At 42.7% G+C, this 20822-nt stretch overlaps 1 protein-coding gene across 2 annotated transcripts in view; it reads right to left on the bottom strand.

The window, feature by feature from the left end:
• Positions 1–20822, bottom strand: part of MYO16 (myosin XVI) — a 272125-nt gene that overhangs the window by 34996 nt on the left and 216307 nt on the right. For both annotated transcript variants that reach the window (XM_072135556.1, XM_072135555.1), the window contains exons 25-28: positions 19571–19743; positions 17625–17705; positions 17279–17484; positions 8560–8662 (exon numbers count right to left, since the gene is read on the bottom strand). In XM_072135556.1, coding sequence (XP_071991657.1) covers positions 8560–8662; positions 17279–17484; positions 17625–17705; positions 19571–19743 — 563 coding nt within the window. The remainder of the gene's footprint in view (positions 1–8559; positions 8663–17278; positions 17485–17624; positions 17706–19570; positions 19744–20822) is intronic.

Below are 20822 nucleotides of genomic sequence, written 5' to 3'. Positions count from 1 at the left end.
TTGCCAGTGCTGGACAAGCTGCCTGCTCGCCTACTCTCCCTCGCTACTTGTCCCGCAGAACTACGCACTCTGCCGCTAGCGCTGTCAGAAGGGAAATACTGTTTCAGCTTGTGCACCAGGGCCTGCTGGTATTCATGCATTCTCACACTCCTTTCCTCTCCAGGGATGAGAGTGGGAAGATTTTGCTTGTACCGTGGGTCCAGGAGAGTGAACACCCAGTAATCAGTGCTGGAATAAATTCTTTGAACGCGAGGGTCACGGGATAGGCAGCCTAGCATGAAATCTGCCATATGCGCCAGAGTACCAACGCGTAAGAATTCACTCCCCTCACTGGCCTGACTGTCCATTTCCTCCTCCTCCAACTCCTCCAACTCCTCTTCTTCTGCCCATACACGCTGAACAGTGAAGGACTCAACAATGGTCCCCTCTTGTGTCTCGCCAACATTCTCCTCCTCTTCCTCCTCATCCTCCTCCACCTCCACCTCCTCCGATATGCGCTGAGAAACAGACCTCAGGGTGCTTTGGCTATCAACAAGGGAATATTCTTCCCCCGTCTCTTGTGACGAGCGCAAAGCTTCCGACTTCATGCTGACCAGAGAGTTTTTCAACAGGCCAAGCAGCGGGATGGTGAGGCTGATGATGGCGGCATCGCCACTGACCATCTGTGTTGACTCCTCAAAGTTACTCAGCACCTGACAGATATCAGACATCCACGTCCACTCCTCATTGTAGACTTGAGGAAGCTGACTGACCTGACTACCAGTTCTGGTGGAAGTTGACATCTGGCAGTCTACAATCGCTCTGCGCTGCTGGTAAACTCTGGATAACATGGTCAGTGTTGAATTCCACCTCGTGGGCACGTCGCACAACAGTCGGTGAGCGGGCAGTTGGAGGCGGCGCTGCGCTGCCCTGAGAGTGGCAGCATCTGGGCTGGACTTCCTGAAATGCGCACAGATGCGGCGCACCTTCGTGAGCAAATCAGACAGATTGGGGTATGTCTTGAGGAAACGCTGCACTATCAGATTTAACACATGGGCCAGGCATGGCACATGTGTCAGTCTGCCGAGTTGCAGAGCCGCCACCAGGTTACGGCCGTTGTCACACACAACCATTCCCGGCTTGAGGTTCAGCGGTGCCAGCCACAGATCAGTCTGCGCCGTGATGCCCTGTAATAGCTCTTGGGCGGTGTGCCTTTTGTCGCCTAGGCTCAGCAGTTTGAGCACCGCCTGCTGTCGCTTAGCGACGGCACTGCTGCTGTGCCTAGAGCTACCGACTGATGGCGCCGTGCCCACGGATGGTAGTTCGGAGGAGGAGGTGGAGGAGGGGTGGGAGGAGGAGGAGGCATAGTAGGCCTGAAACACCTGGACCGAGGTAGGCCCCGCAATCCTCGGCGTCGGCAGTATATGAGCAGCCCCAGGGTCAGACTCGGTCCCAGCCTCCACCAAGTTAACCCAATGTGCCGTCAGCGATATATAGTGGCCCTGCCCGGCAGCACTCGTCCACGTGTCCGTGGTCAGGTGGACCTTGTCAGAAACGGCGTTGGTCAGGGCACGGATGATGTTGTCTGACACGTGCTGGTGCAGGGCTGGGACGGCACATCGGGAAAAGTAGTGGCGGCTGGGGACCGAATACCGAGGGGCGGCCGCCGCCATGAGGTTGCGAAAGGCCTCGGTCTCTACTAGCCTATAGGGCAGCATCTCCAGGCTAAGCAATCTGGAGATGTGCACATTAAGGGCTTGGGCGTGCGGGTGGGTTGCACTATATTTGCGTTTCCGCTCCAGCGTCTGGGGTATGGAGAGCTGAACGCTGGTGGATGCTGTGGAGGATCGTGGAGGCGACGATGGGGTTTTTGTGCCAGGGTCCTGGGCAGGGGGCTGACTAGCAGCTGACACAGGGGAAGGAGCAGTGGTGTGCACGGCCGGAGGTGAACGGGCTTGTTGCCACTGAGTGGGGTGCTTAGCATTCATATGCCTGCGCATACTGGTGGTAGTTAAGCTAGTAGTGGTGGAACCCCTGCTGAGCCTGGTTTGGCAAATGTTGCACACCACAGTCCGTCGGTCATCCGGTGTTTCCTTAAAGAACCTCCACACTTCTGAAGATCTAGCCCTCGCCGCAAGAGCCCTCACCACGGGAGCTTCACTAGTTGACAGTGGCGCTGATGCACCAGCTCTGGCCCTGCCTCTCCGTCTGGCCCCACCACTGCCTCTTCCAACCTGTTCAGGTCGAGGACTCTCCTCCGTCTCAGAAGCACTGTGTTCACCCGGCCTCTCAACCCAGCTTGGGTCTGTCACCTCATCATCCTCCGATCCCTCAGTCTGCTCCCCCCTCGGACTTCCTGCCCTGACAACAACTTCCCCACTGTCTGACAACCGTGTCTCCTCATCGTCGGACACCTCTTTACACACTTCCACTACGTCAAGAAGGTCATCATCACCCACAGACTGTGACTGGTGGAAAACCTGGGCATCGGAAAATTGCTCAGCAGCAACCGGACAAGTGGTTTGTGACTGTGGGAAGGGTCCAGAAAACAGTTCCTCAGAGTATGCCGGTTCAAATGCCAAATTTTCCTGGGAGGGGGCAGACTGGGGGGGAGGAGGCTGAGGTGCAGGAGCTGGAGGAGTGGCGATTTCGGTGACATGGGTGGACTGCGTGGAAGACTGACTGGTGGTGGACAAATTGCTCGAAGCATTGTCAGCAATCCACGACATCACCTGTTCGCACTGTTCTGGCCTCAACAGTGCTCTACCACGAGTCCCAGTAACTTCAGACATGAACCTAGGGAGTGTAGCTCTGCGGCGTTCCCCTGCTCCCTCATCAGCAGGTGGTGTCTCACCCCGCCCAGGACCACGGCCTCTGACCCCTGCAGTAGTTGGACGCCCACGTCCCCGCCCTCGTCCTCTACCCCTAGCCCTCGGGTTAAACATTTTTAAAATGAGAGTTATAACTTTATTTTTTTTTTTACTTTTTTTTGTTTTTTTTTGTGTTTTTTTTTTTTTTTTGTTTTTTTTGTTTTTTTTTTGAGTTTTTAAAACCAAACAATGCTATCCTATTGCTATGGCTATTTTCTAGCCAAGTATCAAAGGAAGCACAGTACTATGCCAGATGAGATGACACTGAGTTATTGCCTAATAGAAATCCAACCCCTACTGAATTTTGCCACTTCGGCCTTTGCTATGGATATGTGCGCCACTAAGCGCAGAACACAGCGGTCGCAAGTCCCACTACAAATTGCTCAGAATTGGCAAGTACATGCACTGCAGAAACTACAGCCACCAGCAGATCAACCAGAAATCAAATATATAGAACGCTACTGTAGGCTTCAAGATCAAGAAGCTGTTTGTATTCTCCTATGGCTATTTTCTAGCCAAGTATCAAAGGAAGCACAGTACTATGCCGGATGAGATGACACTGAGTTATTGCCTAATAGAAATCCAACCCCTACTGAATTTTGCCACTTCGGCCTTTGCTATGGATATGTGCGCCACTAAGCGCAGAACACAGCGGTCGCAAGTCCCACTACAAATTGCTCAGAATTGGCAAGTACATGCACTGCAGAAACTACAGCCACCAGCAGATCAACCAGAAATCAAATATATAGAACGCTACTGTAGGCTTCAAGATCAAGAAGCTGTTTGTATTCTCCTATGGCTATTTTCTAGCCAAGTATCAAAGGAAGCACAGTACTATGCCGGATGAGATGACACTGAGTTATTGCCTAATAGAAATCCAACCCCTACTGAATTTTGCCACTTCAGCCTTTGCTATGGATATGTGCGCCACTAAGCGCAGAACACAGCGGTCGCAAGTCTCACTACAAATTGCTCAGAATTGGCAAGTACATGCACTGCAGAAACTACAGCCACCAGCAGATCAACCAGAAATCAAATATATAGAACGCTACTGTAGGCTTCAAGAAGCTGTTTGTATTCTCCTATGGCTATTTTCTAGCCAAGTATCAAAGGAAGCACAGTACTATGCCGGATGAGATGACACTGAGTTATTGCCTAATAGAAATCCAACCCCTACTGAATTTTGCCACTTCGGCCTTTGCTATGGATATGTGCGCCACTAAGCGCAGAACACAGCGGTCGCAAGTCCCACTACAAATTGCTCAGAATTGGCAAGTACATGCACTGCAGAAACTACAGCCACCAGCAGATCAACCAGAAATCAAATATATAGAACGCTACTGTAGGCTTCAAGATCAAGAAGCTGTTTGTATTCTCCTATGGCTATTTTCTAGCCAAGTATCAAAGGAAGCACAGTACTATGCCGGATGAGATGACACTGAGTTATTGCCTAATAGAAATCCAACCCCTACTGAATTTTGCCACTTCAGCCTTTGCTATGGATATGTGCGCCACTAAGCGCAGAACACAGCGGTCGCAAGTCTCACTACAAATTGCTCAGAATTGGCAAGTACATGCACTGCAGAAACTACAGCCACCAGCAGATCAACCAGAAATCAAATATATAGAACGCTACTGTAGGCTTCAAGAAGCTGTTTGTATTCTCCTATGGCTATTTTCTAGCCAAGTATCAAAGGAAGCACAGTACTATGCCGGATGAGATGACACTGAGTTATTGCCTAATAGAAATCCAACCCCTACTGAATTTTGCCACTTCGGCCTTTGCTATGGATATGTGCGCCACTAAGCGCAGAACACAGCGGTCGCAAGTCCCACTACAAATTGCTCAGAATTGGCAAGTACATGCACTGCAGAAACTACAGCCACCAGCAGATCAACCAGAAATCAAATATATAGAACGCTACTGTAGGCTTCAAGATCAAGAAGCTGTTTGTATTCTCCTATGGCTATTTTCTAGCCAAGTATCAAAGGAAGCACAGTACTATGCCGGATGAGATGACACTGAGTTATTGCCTAATAGAAATCCAACCCCTACTGAATTTTGCCACTTCAGCCTTTGCTATGGATATGTGCGCCACTAAGCGCAGAACACAGCGGTCGCAAGTCTCACTACAAATTGCTCAGAATTGGCAAGTACATGCACTGCAGAAACTACAGCCACCAGCAGATCAACCAGAAATCAAATATATAGAACGCTACTGTAGGCTTCAAGAAGCTGTTTGTATTCTCCTATGGCTATTTTCTAGCCAAGTATCAAAGGAAGCACAGTACTATGCCGGATGAGATGACACTGAGTTATTGCCTAATAGAAATCCAACCCCTACTGAATTTTGCCACTTCGGCCTTTGCTATGGATATGTGCGCCACTAAGCGCAGAACACAGCGGTCGCAAGTCCCACTACAAATTGCTCAGAATTGGCAAGTACATGCACTGCAGAAACTACAGCCACCAGCAGATCAACCAGAAATCAAATATATAGAACGCTACTGTAGGCTTCAAGATCAAGAAGCTGTTTGTATTCTCCTATGGCTATTTTCTAGCCAAGTATCAAAGGAAGCACAGTACTATGCCGGATGAGATGACACTGAGTTATTGCCTAATAGAAATCCAACCCCTACTGAATTTTGCCACTTCAGCCTTTGCTATGGATATGTGCGCCACTAAGCGCAGAACACAGCGGTCGCAAGTCTCACTACAAATTGCTCAGAATTGGCAAGTACATGCACTGCAGAAACTACAGCCACCAGCAGATCAACCAGAAATCAAATATATAGAACGCTACTGTAGGCTTCAAGAAGCTGTTTGTATTCTCCTATGGCTATTTTCTAGCCAAGTATCAAAGGAAGCACAGTACTATGCCGGATGAGATGACACTGAGTTATTGCCTAATAGAAATCCAACCCCTACTGAATTTTGCCACTTCGGCCTTTGCTATGGATATGTGCGCCACTAAGCGCAGAACACAGCGGTCGCAAGTCCCACTACAAATTGCTCAGAATTGGCAAGTACATGCACTGCAGAAACTACAGCCACCAGCAGATCAACCAGAAATCAAATATATAGAACGCTACTGTAGGCTTCAAGATCAAGAAGCTGTTTGTATTCTCCTATGGCTATTTTCTAGCCAAGTATCAAAGGAAGCACAGTACTATGCCGGATGAGATGACACTGAGTTATTGCCTAATAGAAATCCAACCCCTACTGAATTTTGCCACTTCAGCCTTTGCTATGGATATGTGCGCCACTAAGCGCAGAACACAGCGGTCGCAAGTCTCACTACAAATTGCTCAGAATTGGCAAGTACATGCACTGCAGAAACTACAGCCACCAGCAGATCAACCAGAAATCAAATATATAGAACGCTACTGTAGGCTTCAAGAAGCTGTTTGTATTCTCCTATGGCTATTTTCTAGCCAAGTATCAAAGGAAGCACAGTACTATGCCAGATGAGATGACACTGAGTTATTGCCTAATAGAAATCCAACCCCTACTGAATTTTGCCACTTCAGCCTTTGCTATGGATATGTGCGCCACTAAGCGCAGAACACAGCGGTCGCAAGTCTCACTACAAATTGCTCAGAATTGGCAAGTACATGCACTGCAGAAACTACAGCCACCAGCAGATCAACCAGAAATCAAATATATAGAACGCTACTGTAGGCTTCAAGAAGCTGTTTGTATTCTCCTATGGCTATTTTCTAGCCAAGTATCAAAGGAAGCACAGTACTATGCCAGATGAGATGACACTGAGTTATTGCCTAATAGAAATCCAACCCCTACTGAATTTTCCCACTTCGGTCTTTGCTATGGATATGTGTGCCACTAAGAGCTAAACACAACGGTAGCAAGTCCCCCTGCTAATTCCTCACAAAATGGTAAAAGATGCAAATTAAAATAAAAAAAGTAGAACGTTATTGTAGCCCTAAGAAGGGCTGTTGGGTTCTTTGAGAATCACTCCTGCCTAACAGTAAGCTAATAGAACACCCTAACGCTTTCCCTGAGCAGCAGCAGCTCTCTCCCTAGCGGCATCCAGAGACAGAATGATCCGAGCAGCGCGGCCAGCGGCTAGTCTATCCCAGGGTCACCTGATCTGGCCAGCCAACCACTGCTATCGACGTGTAAGGGTACCACGTCATGCTGGGTGGAGTGCAGAGTCTCCTGGCTTGTGATTGGCTCTGTTTCTGGCCGCCAAAAAGCAAAACGGCGGGAGCTGCCATTTTCTCGAGCGGGCGAAGTATTCGTCCGAGTAACGAGCAGTTTCGAGTACCCTAATGCTCGACCGAGCATCAAGCTCGGACGAGCATGTTCGCTCATCTCTACAGGCAACGTTTTTCCAATCTTCTACTGTCCAATTTCGATGAGCTTGTGCAAATTGTAGCCTCAGTTTCCTGTTCTTAGCTGAAAGGAGTGGCACCCGGTGTGGTCTTCTCTTTATGGTCATTTTTACTTGACCTTATCTGTGACACAGCCCCTGCTGGTGCCTGCAGGGATCCTCTCTGCCCCTTCTTTGTCTCATCCACAGGTGACACATCCCCGATCCCTTGCCTTCCAACAGCCCTGCTACATAGTAAGCATATTGGGACCCATCTTTCTCCCCAATCCTCCGCAGAGAAAACCTTTTTGACTATATTTACAGCTGAGACAAAGTGACTCACTGCTGTATTCGCTTAACCTGGTGACCCAGATAAAAGCAGCGCTTACAAAAATCCTCATGGTTTTCTAGATCTCTGCTTGCTGTCATTCTTTAGGGAAGCTTCTATGTTCACCAGTGGACATAAATCTGTCCGCGTCATGTGATATGACAAAGGTGCAGGGCTCGTTAGTATAAAAGAGAGTAATCAGAGCTGTGTGCTATAACGAGCTCTGCAGGAATTAATACAGGAAGTATTTTGTAAAGAGTAATTCAATGAAATGGGAACAACTCTTGAATAATGTAAATGGAGACAACTATAATATCTATGAGCTTGTTCAACTTGGCTTTTCTCCTTTATATACATAATATGCATCCTTCATTTGGCTGAGCATGCAAGTATGGCTGATTAAAAGTGATATCAGATTATGCCCAAAAGATAAGGTGCCAAAATCAAACAAGTCAGATCTTTTGTCAGTGGAAAACTGGGGGAGGGGTTCCATACATAGACTTTCATGAGTATTAAGGCTCCTATTAGAGGCACCCAACTAGTATCAGTAATAAGAAATACCAAGCTCAGATCAATTCAATACATTTGTGAGAAACAAAGAAACAAATCAGCAAACTGTGATAATAATATATAGGCTCCCAAAACACTGCTGTAACACAAATATATATCATGTGCTTTTCTATGCTGATAGCTCAGGAATAGCTTTACTTGAACAGTCCTATTATTTCTATAGATGCATCATTTAAAAGTTACTACAAGGGCTCAGTTCAGTTCAGATTGTGGGGGATGCATTAGCAGTAAATACATTTACTACTCCTTTACATTGTTACACAACTGAAACTCTCTTGATTCTAAATTAAGGGAACCAAAACTATATTAGCTTGTCAATAATATAATAACTGCTCTGTGCATCTTATAAGATTCTTAGAAAGATGTAATTCAAGGACAAAATATTGAGGAATCCTTCTATTAGGTATATTTCATCTAGGGAGGGGGATCGAGGGAGGGAAATGCAGGTGGATTCACTTCACAGTTATTTTAACCTTACCTGCCATCCTTGCTGCTTGCATTGCTCTAGGACATGCCGGCATTTCTCTTCCGGTGATGCCTTTTGCTTCTGTTTTGTTAAGATTCCTGACAAGTGTTTATATCTGAAATTTAAGTGAAGGGTTAGTAGCTAAATAATGGAGTTTCATGTAGGAAACATTAAGTAGATACGCTATTTAACTGTAATGTTGTATACACTGAATCATTGTTGCCCTGTACTTACAGTATGTAAGTAAACTCATTGCTTAAACTCTCAGACTATTCATTGTAAGAGTATGGTTATGATTGCACAGAGAGGCAGTAACTTTTTCAATTGACTATAGGTTCTCACCACGTCTGAATGCAAATGTTCTGGTTTGTTCCCACTATTTAAAAAAAATGAAATTTATTCTTCTGACCTTAAGTATGCCTGAGGGAAATTGGATGTGAGTGATTTCACTGTAAATTGAGTACATTGATTTAAACTAATGCTGCCGTTATTTTACCTTCATAACAAGATGTAAAGTAAAAAGCAGATTGACTGTGGCAGTGCTACTCTATTTATCATCTATGTCCTTAATCTTGTACTGTTAAAAGTAATTTAATGTTGAACTTCAAACATGTTTTTATAACCCATCTATGTTGCAAAGCCAATCACATTCCCTAACTGCATGAAACCATCCACCCCAACTACCATCCAGACCAGTACCCCCAGACAATGTAGGAGATGTTGATGCTGCCCCCGCCTGGCTCAGACTCTGTGCTCTGAGCTGAACTTCCCCTCATGCTGTAAAAACTTGTGTATACGTCAAGGCTTCTAATTTTACCACGAAACAAAAACTTGGAAAAATTATTGACTTGAGTATAAGCCCTTGCGTAGAAACTGTAGCTGCTACTCTAATAAAATGTCCATCTTATTTATGAAATGTCCGCAGTAGATGCCCCCTTTATTGAGATGTCTACAGCAGATGCCCCCTTTAATTAAATCTCAACAGCAGAACCCCCCTTTAATATAATGTCTATAGCAGAGCTCCCCCTTAACGAAATGTACACAGCAGATGTTCCCTTTACAGAAATGTCCACCACCAATGCCTCTCTTTAATTAAATGGCCACCGCTGATGCCTTTCTTTACATAAAAATCCACAGCAGATGCCCCACTTTACATAAAAGTCCACAGCAGCTGCCCCCTTTAATAAAATGTCCACAACAGATGTCTACTACTGCAGATGCCCCCTTAATGAAATGTTCACAGCAGGGCTTACTTTCCCACCATTAATAAAATGTACACAGCAAAAACCATTGAAAAAAAACCCTCTATACTTACCTGCAGTGTCTTCTCCCAATGCCTCCATGTTCTCCTCTTGCTGCCCACACAGTGCATACACTATGATGTCACGCAGGTGCATTACCGCTGCATAATAGTGTATGTATCCAGCAAGAAGTGGGGCGCAGGGCCAGAGAGAAGAATCCAGAAGGAGAGTATAGATTTTTTTTTTAAGACTGATGTCGGATCTTCATATAGGGCGCGGGTATGGGTGAGTGTGGACCCCTCAGAAGCCAAAGACCCCGGGCACCTGTCCATAGCGCCTATATGAAGATCTGCCATTGGTGGCAGGACATAAAAACCTATAAAGCCTTCCCTACAAAAATTAAATAAAGTTATGCTTTTAAGACAAGGCTAACAGGGAACTTTACTAAGGCTACATACACATGGGCATAGATATATTATTGACTCTGCACTGGTTTTTTTGTCTAAGTTTTCACGAAAAAAAAGTGTCTTTGGAGCTTATACAAGTATTTAAAATTTGTTTGCGCCAATATTGTGTCACAGTTTCATTTTGTCTGACACTAGAAGGGTGTGTTAGTGTGTGTTCCTAGTTTGCACCACATTTATTACTGCACTCCGCCACAATTGTGTAGCAACAGCATGAAGCAAAGTGCACCAAGAAAAAAAAGGTGCAACTGTGTGGACATCCAGAAAATAGACCAGATTAACTAAGAGCGACACTACTGTATTAAATAATATGCCAAGAAGGGCACATTCGAGAAGCAAACTGCACTAAGGCTGATTGCACACGTTTTCTTATATCTGGGTAATGGTTGTTGTTTTTGGATATGTGCTTAATCATTGCTTCAACAGCTAGCACACATCCCCATGTCTTTCTATGGGTTCACACAAATGATCATGTTTTCTATGCCTCGCAGTATGAGCCTACTGTATGGACCACAAGTTATAAAGCAGGTCCTGTTTCTACCAGTGTCTGCAGTTGAGGTAGTCCTCTTCTATTTTCAATCACCACCAGCCATTGATTTGCTGACCCTAAAAATGTGTATCCATTTGCAATTTAGTTTTGTTCCAAGTCCACTTTAAAGAGGACCAACTCCACTCCAACCAACTCCAACATATACTAACCCCATGAGTGCCATATAGGTGCATCCCATGCACCATATTGGTAAAATTTATACTACATGGCAACAACCAAGTGGCTGTCCTATGCTTATTGTGAAGATCCAGACTATGAATGCTTGTTCCTTTTAATTGGCCCAATAATAGGCCATTGTAAAGGCCTTTAAATCTACCATTTAGCTACTGTATATGTGTGGGTAGTCAGTGATAAGTACTGGCACTATTAAATTCTTATTTTTAGGCTGTGGATCTTATGATAAATGATGTCTTTGTAGAGTAGCTGACGTCTGTATAAGCCAGTCTGGTATGAACAATGAAATTTTACAAATACATTCATTTTTAACAATTCATTTTTAGTAATTACATAGTGAAATTGTGCTACAGAACATTACAGCTAAATGTGTAGGACTTTACATCTAATGCTGGAAGTTATTAAGGACTCTGTAATGAATCACTGCCAGTCCTTTTATAAATCTAAGCTTATCAGGCACTTACAGACATCCAGTAATATAGAGGTGATGGAACATGAACTGGGATTTTATTAATAGCTAGGGGCTTACTTCATTGGCTCATCAAAACTTCCTTTGCTAGTGACATCTACTTGCTGACTCAAGCAAAGATTGCAAAGTCATTGTTAAAGAAATGGCCTGGTAAATCAATCTTGGATTTCAGGATGCAGGCACACAGCACATTGTATAAAATATACAATATTCAGCTAGTAACTAGAGTAGTGTTATGGACAGCAGCCTCTACGGGAAATAGGGTCATGTTTATAAGCTCATGCTTACCCTATTAAAGTTTGGGATTAGCGCACAACAAACGTGAGTATGTCACGACAGCAGGCAATGGCTCTATGGTCCGTTGTGTGGGATCCATGTGTCTTCTGCATGTGAGGTCTGAGCACACACTGATGACAGTAGAAAAGACTGCTTGAGCCACAAACAAGGCCAGAAATGGAACTTCTACTACTCAAGCAGTCGGCTCACACATGGGACTCTAGAGACCATGACCATTTTAGTGATCCCATAGAAATTACATTTTCTGTGTGCTATCCATTGAATCAATGGACAAAAACAGTGTGTATAAGTACATATCCCAGTTAAGCTACTGATATCCAGAGTTACTGTGACCCTGAAGCAAAGCCCTTATTATAACAGAACTTATCATTCCTATTTATTTAAAATAAATTAATTCAATTAGCATCATATAGTAGGGATGCGTATTTAGACAACAAATCTACATTTATTTCAGAATAGAGGGTTTTTTTTAGGCCTTATGCACAACTGTAACTGGCGGTTGAAAGCAAGTCAGAAAATATAGAGCAGGTCATATTCCTGCCCCAATTTGCAGTGCAACCATTCAGCAATTTAGCAGCGCTTAGTCCCCATTACCACATGGCCAACCCAATAGGTGTGCATGTAACCTTTGGTTGAGGATAATCACAATATCTGATCATTCAAAAACCATCTACATGCAAAGCACCTGACTAGGCCACATTTAGTTAAGTAGATATTATGTACACTCCATTATTGAGACACATCTCTATCTTTTCTGTTTATATTAGATCCCATTGTTACCTGGTATATAAAATAAAGCACATAACTAAACCACTGGGAACCTGTCACCAAATTTTCACTAATAAGCCTACTGACAAGTTTTTATAGCACTATGCTAACTATTGCCCACATGGTTTTAAGCTAAAAAAAAATACATATTTCTTACCCCAAGAAATTAACTTTGTAAGCCAACCTGGCACCTAGCCAGACAGAGCAGTGTGTGACTGTGTGACTCAGCCCATGTATCTAGCATCTCTCGCACTCCCCTCACTTTGGCTATGTTATCCTCTGCTTTTCTGTGCTCTGCCAAAAAGAGGGAGGATGAGGTTGATGTCGGAGAAATGGGCACACACTATCTCGTGTGAATAACACCTGTCTCTTTTAACTTGCTGCTCCTTCTGGCAGTGTGCCAAGTATGGGTACAAAGTTCATTTTTTGCTACAGTGCTGTAACATTGGGATGGTTGGGAATGCCAGGCTGCTGGAAGTCGAAGCCATAGTGGAGGTGTGAGAGTGGTAGTGCTGTGCCTGTAAACAAACACGGGCACGGCTCCATGGACCACTGTGCAGGACACAGGGAGTGCCGTATGGGGCAAATATAGTTTTATTTTTTTAAAAGCATTCCGCAGCCCAACTGCTTTTGTTTTTCAAATAGTTGGACAACCCCTTTAATGGATTTTGAATGTGGTGCCATAAATGCTTTTGTAGGTATAATGTGTAGGTGTCCCAATTATTTTGTCCATGTAATATAACTTTACATGGCCATTAACAATAATATTTAGTTTGACCATAATATGGGTGTTTGGTTTGCTCTATAGAAGATATTTATTTATAACATGCTGTGTTGTACAGACTCAAAGAAAGCTTAGAATCATGAGCCCTGAGAATAAAATCAAAGTATTGATGTGACAGCTCCAGTCACAGCTGTAATTATTTTATTGTATGCAATGATTTCTACTTGTACAGTGCATTAATGCTTAGTATGAACTGAAAGCATATTCAATGTACTGACCTTAGTTGCACTTAGAAGTCTGGCAGCAAAATTTTGCATTCCTGCTGTAATTTTTCAAAAGCCAGGAAAAAGTGCAGAAAACTTTGAACTATGGGATTAAATATTTAGCTATGTGAAAGGTCTTGTGAAAAGGAGTTTGGCTGACCTCATCTTACGGAAATATTCAAATCATGAGTCTGGTCATATGCTTATGGCATAATAAACTACTGTGATTCTGTGATTTACTACTGTATTTTTCTATGTAAAACAACATACTATACCAGTCTATCTTATTTCTGTTCTTCAGCAATAGATTCTGAGCCCCAAGCACTGGAGCAGGATGAAGTGGCGTTCAATGCAAAATCAATATCCAAGGACAGTGTTGCTGGTCCAATGCTGGTTTATTTAAATGCTACGCGTTTCGGTCCGGTATCCGGACCTTTGTCAGGTATAAAAGTGCTCACCTTGTAGCACAAACACATGTGCATGTAGAATAAAATAATCCTGCTCCAGTGCTTGGGGCTCAGAATCTATTGCTGAAATCATACCACTACCGATCAGTCTACCCCTAGGCGGATCCAGGTAGAAAGGAGAACGGCGCCACGAATCCTTTATTTTATTCTACATGCACATGTGTTTGTGCTACAAGGTGAGTACTTTTAAACTGTTCTTTTAGACCTTTTGCAAGCAGCTTTTACAATATCACATGAGGAGAGGGCTCCCGTCTTTTTTTGTCTCCCTTCCCCCAACTGGAGATCTGGGGTCGGTATATCTACTGATCACCTAACCCCCGGTCCCCCTCTCAGGTATAATTCGCATTATTTCTGTTCTGTCATCATGTGGAATAGAAATATATTAAAAGACAGTTTATCAGATGCTACAGTAAGAAAAAAAATATTTGGTAACACATGTCAATAACACTGGCAATTAGAGTTGAGCGGACCCAAGCCTCATTAGAAGTTTGTAGCTGAGGCCAGGTTCGGCTCAAACACCCCCACCCCTTCATCAGCACCGGTCATGGGCGTTAACTCTTTAAACTCCATTAGCAAAGTTGCCAGCAGCATTTAAATTACTCGCGGCCACATGAACAAGTGATTTCTACATTCAGACAGTCCTACTGTGTAGCAGAAAGCTCACTTTAGTGCAGAATTTTGTGTTGCGTCTGACATAGTGCAGCTGCGACATATATGTATATGACACTTCTGAATACGTGTGCAAGGAGTCTGCACTGAAAAGAACGTGCAAAGTCAGAAAAAAAAACTGGTGCAGGAGGCTTTAATAAATGTGGGCCAATGTCTTCATCAGGTGTATTCTTCCTGAAACAGAAATGTGTTGTGATGTATCTATATATGTATTGAAAATAAAATATGTTTGTCCTGATGTTGTACTAACTTGTCTGGAGACTTCTGTTTCTTACAATTGCACCATTGATTCAATGGCATGTCAGAGTATTTTGGACGCTGAAATCACCATTTCCAAGGACCACGCTTTAAATGCTGCTCGCAACTATGTCTGAAGCCTTCTTTTACTTGTATTCACACTGATGCTTCATTGGTGTGTCAGAGAATTGTGGACACTAATATCAGGTTTGTCTGGAGCCTTCTGTTACTTGCAACCACACTATAAATTTTAATCAAGTAAGATTAGAACAAATGACAAAATGTTTCCAAAATTGTACTGGCTCAGAGAATAAAGTTGTTATACCGTTTGTTGAAAACTATGTATGTAAATAAAACAATAAAGGGAACATGTCACCACATTTTTAACAAATACAGCTAGTGACAGGTTCCATTAGAGCACTATCACCTAAATGCCTGCCTATTTTTTTAACATTCTTTATTAAAGTATCATATGTCAAACAACAGCTTTTGAGCAACAGGCATAAAGTACATAGTAACAACATATGGGATGGGGGGGGGGAGCAATGAATAGGGAAAAGCTATATAGAATGTCAGTACATACAGTAATGCAAGAACAGTCCAACAGTCATAGTACAAGAAGATGAGAAGACACATCAATGCCTTCCTTTTTTAACTAAAAATAATTTCACTCCATAAAATCAACTTTGTTATCTTACCTGGCATACAGCCAGATCCAGCAGTGTGTCCAAGGGAAGCATGTCCTGCTTGGCCAAGTCCAGTGGTCAGTCCCATCCTCACTCACTTCTACTCCCACGAGGAGGCTTGCTGTTGTTTCATGTGATCAGATACATATATGGGGTAGATTTTGTAAATGTTAATGGATAAAGGTCCTTAGATGACATCACCCTGGTCACATGGCAGGACCTACTGAATAGTGAAAAGGATGCATAGGGAGGAGTAGAATTGAGTGAGGATGGGGAGGGGGGCTGCTGGACTCACACAAGCAGGACATGCACCCTCTGACTCACTGCTGGATCTATTTGTATGCCAGGTAACAGAAAAAAAAAAGTTTAAAAAATAAAAAAAATTATTAAATTAAAAAAAATTCAAATCACCCCCCTTTCCCTAGAACTGATATAAAACATAATAAACAGTAAAAATCACAAACATATTAGGTATCACCGCGTCCCAAAATGCCCGATCTATCAAAATATAAAAACGGTTACGGCCGGCCAAATGGCGCCCAATTGTCTGAAATGCGACTTTTACACCTTTTTACATCACATAAAAAATGAAATAAAAAATGATCAAAATGTCACAAAGACCACAAAATGGTAGCAATGAAAACGTTGCCTCATTTCGCAAAAAATGACACCTCACACATCTCCGTGCACCAAAGTATGAAAAAAGTTATTAGCGTCAGAAGATGGCAAAATTTTTTTTTTCTTTTTTGTACACATTCGTTTAATTTTTGAAAATATATTAAAAATTTGTTATCACCGCGATCGCACTGAACCAAAGAATAAAGTTGAGGTGTTATTTTGAGTGCACAGTCAAAGTCGAAAAAACTGAGCCCACAAGAACGTGACGCATGTGCGTTTTTTTTTCAATTTTTCCACATTTGGAATTTTTTTTAGCTTCGCAGTACACGGCATGTTAAAATAAATAACATTAAGGGAAAGTAAAATTTGTTACGCACAAAATAAGCCCTCACACAGGTCTGTACACGTAAAAATGAAAAAGTTATGGATTTTTGAAGTTGGAGAGCGAGAAATGAGCGGAAAAACCCTCGTCCTTAAGGGGTTAAAAGCTTCAATGCATATTATATTTTATATTACATATATGATTATTGCAATTCTAATCTGAGTTCATTCAATATTCCTTAATATGCTGTGTAATCCATATATACTAAAACAACTTTGAATAGAACACACAATTTTGCACAAAAGTTGGTCTTTTAAAGGAGTGGTCTGCTCCTAGGGTTACGGCTTCTATACATTTTATTTAAATTGAAAATTCGAACAATGATAAAAAAAAATTGGTCTCCTAGGGAGTGGGGCTTCGCAAAGGAGTGCTTTTATTGTATATTAAAAAAAACATACCACAACTGTAAAAGCTAATGCGTGAATGTTTTAACAATCACTGTGGTAAAAATTATTGTTCATCCAATTCCTAAGAAAAATTCCACTGATATTAATGGTTCCTCGACTTTTAAGAGATATATGTATATCCATCTGCATGCTGTGGATTGAATGTATCTTTGTAGGATTGTTGTTTTTTCATTTTTCCCAGAAAAGGTTGTTAGTGAAGGAGGACAAGTATCATGCTTTTTCTACTTATTACATATAAAATAATCTATACAAGTATTTTCTAAACGTAAAACTACCTCAATCACCATTTATTAGATAACTGACTGTTCAACCTACCTTGACAAGAAGTCAGGGAATGAGAGCCGTATTGGGTAGCCATGTCGTATTATTTTCACCATTTCAAGAACCCCAATATATTGCAGTTGAGCAGACACATAAAAATTATCAAAAGTTTCAGCTAGCTTTGAGTTATTCGGCTTGATACAGTACATTAGATGGAGCGTGCTGGCTTGTATCTTTCCAATCATCTCTGTGAGTGTTTTCTGTGCGAAAAAGACAGAGAGGACTTGTTCACCACAGATCAGCTGTTCTACAAAACCATCAATGCACATGTTCTGGTCTCCCTCCCCCCCTTCAATTGAAAGATTCCCTGACATGAGTGATAATTCTGAAGAATACCAACCCTGAGTTGTATAGTCACAGTGGTCGGCCCTCCTCTTTCCAGTTTCTGAAGAAATGAATACGACCCTTTCTTTTTAATCAACTGCAGAGTAAAAAAAGAGATTGTGAAAAATCTCTCTAAAAATTGAGAAAACACATAGTTCTTTGAATAGAACACGTAGATAAAATTACAAAATTAAAATTCATGTACTTTGTACATAAAATAAATATGTTACTTTGAAATCCCTTTAAAATGCTTTGCAGCAGTTATAACATCGGTAGAGGGGGTTGGTAAGTTTATGGCAGCAACTATATTTAATAAGGTAATTACTGAATTTGCAAGCATTTTCACCTGACATTTAGGGGCTATGATCTACACTCACCGGCCACTTTATTAGGTACACCTGTCCAACTGCTAGTTAACACTTAATTTCTAATCAGCCAATCACATGGCGGCAACTCAGTGCATTTAGGCATGTAGACATGGTCAAGACAATCTCCTGCAGTTCAAACCGAGCATCAGTATGGGGAAGAAAGGTGATTTGAGTGCCTTTGAACGTGGCATCATTGTTGGTGCCAGAAGGGCTGGTCTGAGTATTTCAGAAACTGCTGATCTACTGGGATTTTCACGCACAACCATCTCTAGGGTTTACAGAGAATGGTCCGAAAAAGAAAAAACATCCAGTGAGCGGCAGTTCTGTGGGCGGAAATGCCTTGTTGATGCCAGAGGTCAGAGGAGAATGGGCAGACTGGTTCGAGCTGATAGAAAGGCAACAGTGACTCAAATCGCCACCCGTTACAACCAAGAGAGGCAGAAGAGCATCTCTGAATGCACAGTACGTCGAACTTTGAGGCAGAAGGGCTACAGCAGCAGAAGACCACACCGGGTGCCACTCCTTTCAGCTAACAACAGGAAACTGAGGCTACAATTTGCAAAAGCTCATCGAAATTGGACAGTAGAAGAAGAAGAAAAACGTTGCCTGGTCTGCTGAGTCTCGATTTCTGCTGCGACATTCGGATGGAAGGGTCAGAATTTTCCATCAACAACATGAAAGCATGGATCCATCCTGCCTTGTATCAACGGTTCAGGCTGGTGGTGGTGTTGTCATGGTGTGGGGAATATTTTCTTGGCACTCTTTGGGCCCCTTGGTACCAATTGAGCATCGTTGCAACGCCACAGCCTACCTGAGTATTGTTGCTGACCATGTCCATCCCTTTATGACCACAATGTACCCAACATCTGATGGCTACTTTCAGCAGGATAATGCGCCATGTCATAAAGCTGGAATCATCTCAGACTGGTTTCTTGAACATGACAATGAGTTCACTGTACTTAAATGGCCTCCACAGTCACCAGATCTCAATCCAATAGAGCATCTTTGGGATGTGGTGGAACGGGAGATTCGCATCATGGATGTGCAGCCGACAAATCTGCGGCAACTGTGTGATGCCATCATGTCAATATGGACCAAAATCTCTGAGGAATGCTTCCAGCACCTTGTTGAATCTATGCCACGAAGAATTGAGGCAGTTCTGAAGGCAAAAGGGGGTCCAACCCGTTACTAGCATGGTGTACCTAATAAAGTGGCCAGTGAGTGTATATGAGCAACTTGTTTAAACATCAAAAATAAATGTTTTTCACTTATAAAAATGGTACTGTGCACAAAGCTTTATCACTAACTCATTAAATTACTTAAAGTGGCATTTATACATGACACATGAGACCCCCTTTCTCTTTATCTATGAGGAATCCATCTCTGTATCCCCCAAGGTTCATGATTACAGGGGATCCATTTACCCCACATAAATTGACCAGACTGTTATCCCCTAAACGATAGATGGCAGATACCACATTTATATGGTTCTTTGCTTGATATACTGGCTTCTTATACTAACCCTTATAAGGATATAAACATAATATCAATGATAGATACAGTACACCTCCATCATTGTCTATATAAAGCTTACCTTGCTGAGTTCCAGTATTCTTTTGGTCTCACCATTTGAAGTGGTAGATGTTTTTTTAAAAAGTAAGGCTGCTTTCGGTCCTCGAAGTTTAAGTGGAGGATATGGTGGTACAAGGGATCCTGTTTGTGTCAGCTTAGACTGGAACATCTGGTTGATTACAATATTTTCACTGGCTGTAATAAATTGTATGACAAGTATTATATGGTTAATTGGGTGGAGAATGGCATTTGCCGTTGCACCTCTGTATTTTTCTATGATGCTATTAAAAACTAAAGATCTGAAAATTAACTATAAGCAGGGGTGCACCACCCATGAGGCGACTTGAGAAAATCACCTCAGTTGGCAGCCTTGCTGCATTATGGAGGAGGCGGCATCTTAGGGCAGCACTAAACCCCCCGTCCATCCGTAAAATACTGTCTGCCCGTGACCCAGGAACACCCAGTCCCGGGCCGTGGCCATTGAATTAATACATATATTATGATGTTCCCTTTTCTGTAGCCCCTTCTTTAATAGACAGACAACAGAAATAGAAACACTAAAAGGGGGTACAGAGGGGGTCAGCTGCAGGAAATGGGCGTTTAGACTGAGAGCTGATGGAAATGGCACATAATATGGCAGGGAGCGGTTGTGACTGGCTTTTCTACTAATTCTGTGATCCATGGGTTCCCCAATTGATTATTACCACTAAGCCCAGTATATAACTCTTTGACCCTTTGGCGGTGGGGTGATGGGGGGGGGGGTTATAAATTGCCTCAGGCAGCAGAAAGGCTAGATACACCCCTGACTATAAGAATTTGCTTATTGGTGCTGCTATAGCACACAACACCTGGAACACATTCCCCTAGTCTTTCTTCTAGCAAGAACTCTAAAAAGGTCTGCCAATTTCTGTCTAGTTTCATTTTACAAGAAAGGGGTTGTCCATGATCTCTGATCTTTTATGTACAATAGCTACTAAAATGAATTAATTTGATTGGGGCTTGTCTGCTTTATCAGTGATTACTCATGGACAGGCATAGATTTGTTACTGAAAAGCACCTTTATAATTCAAGACACCCCTTTAATTTTGTAAAATAAAATAAAAAATTTAAATGTCTACAAAAACAGTGAATATGCTTTATAAGATAATAAGATAATGCAATCCAAGTAATAATGGGAATGATTTATGAAACTGTTTTTAAGTTGCTGCCCATTGACTGTTTCTCCCATCTCCTTTAATGAAGGGGTGAATAAAAGTGCTTTTTAGATGAATGTT

Source organism: Engystomops pustulosus, chromosome 2 (assembly GCF_040894005.1).
Source record: "Engystomops pustulosus chromosome 2, aEngPut4.maternal, whole genome shotgun sequence".
Taxonomy (NCBI): Eukaryota; Metazoa; Chordata; class Amphibia; order Anura; family Leptodactylidae; genus Engystomops; species Engystomops pustulosus.
Note: the sequence above shows the minus strand (reverse complement) of the source record. Positions and strands in the feature narration are given on the sequence as shown.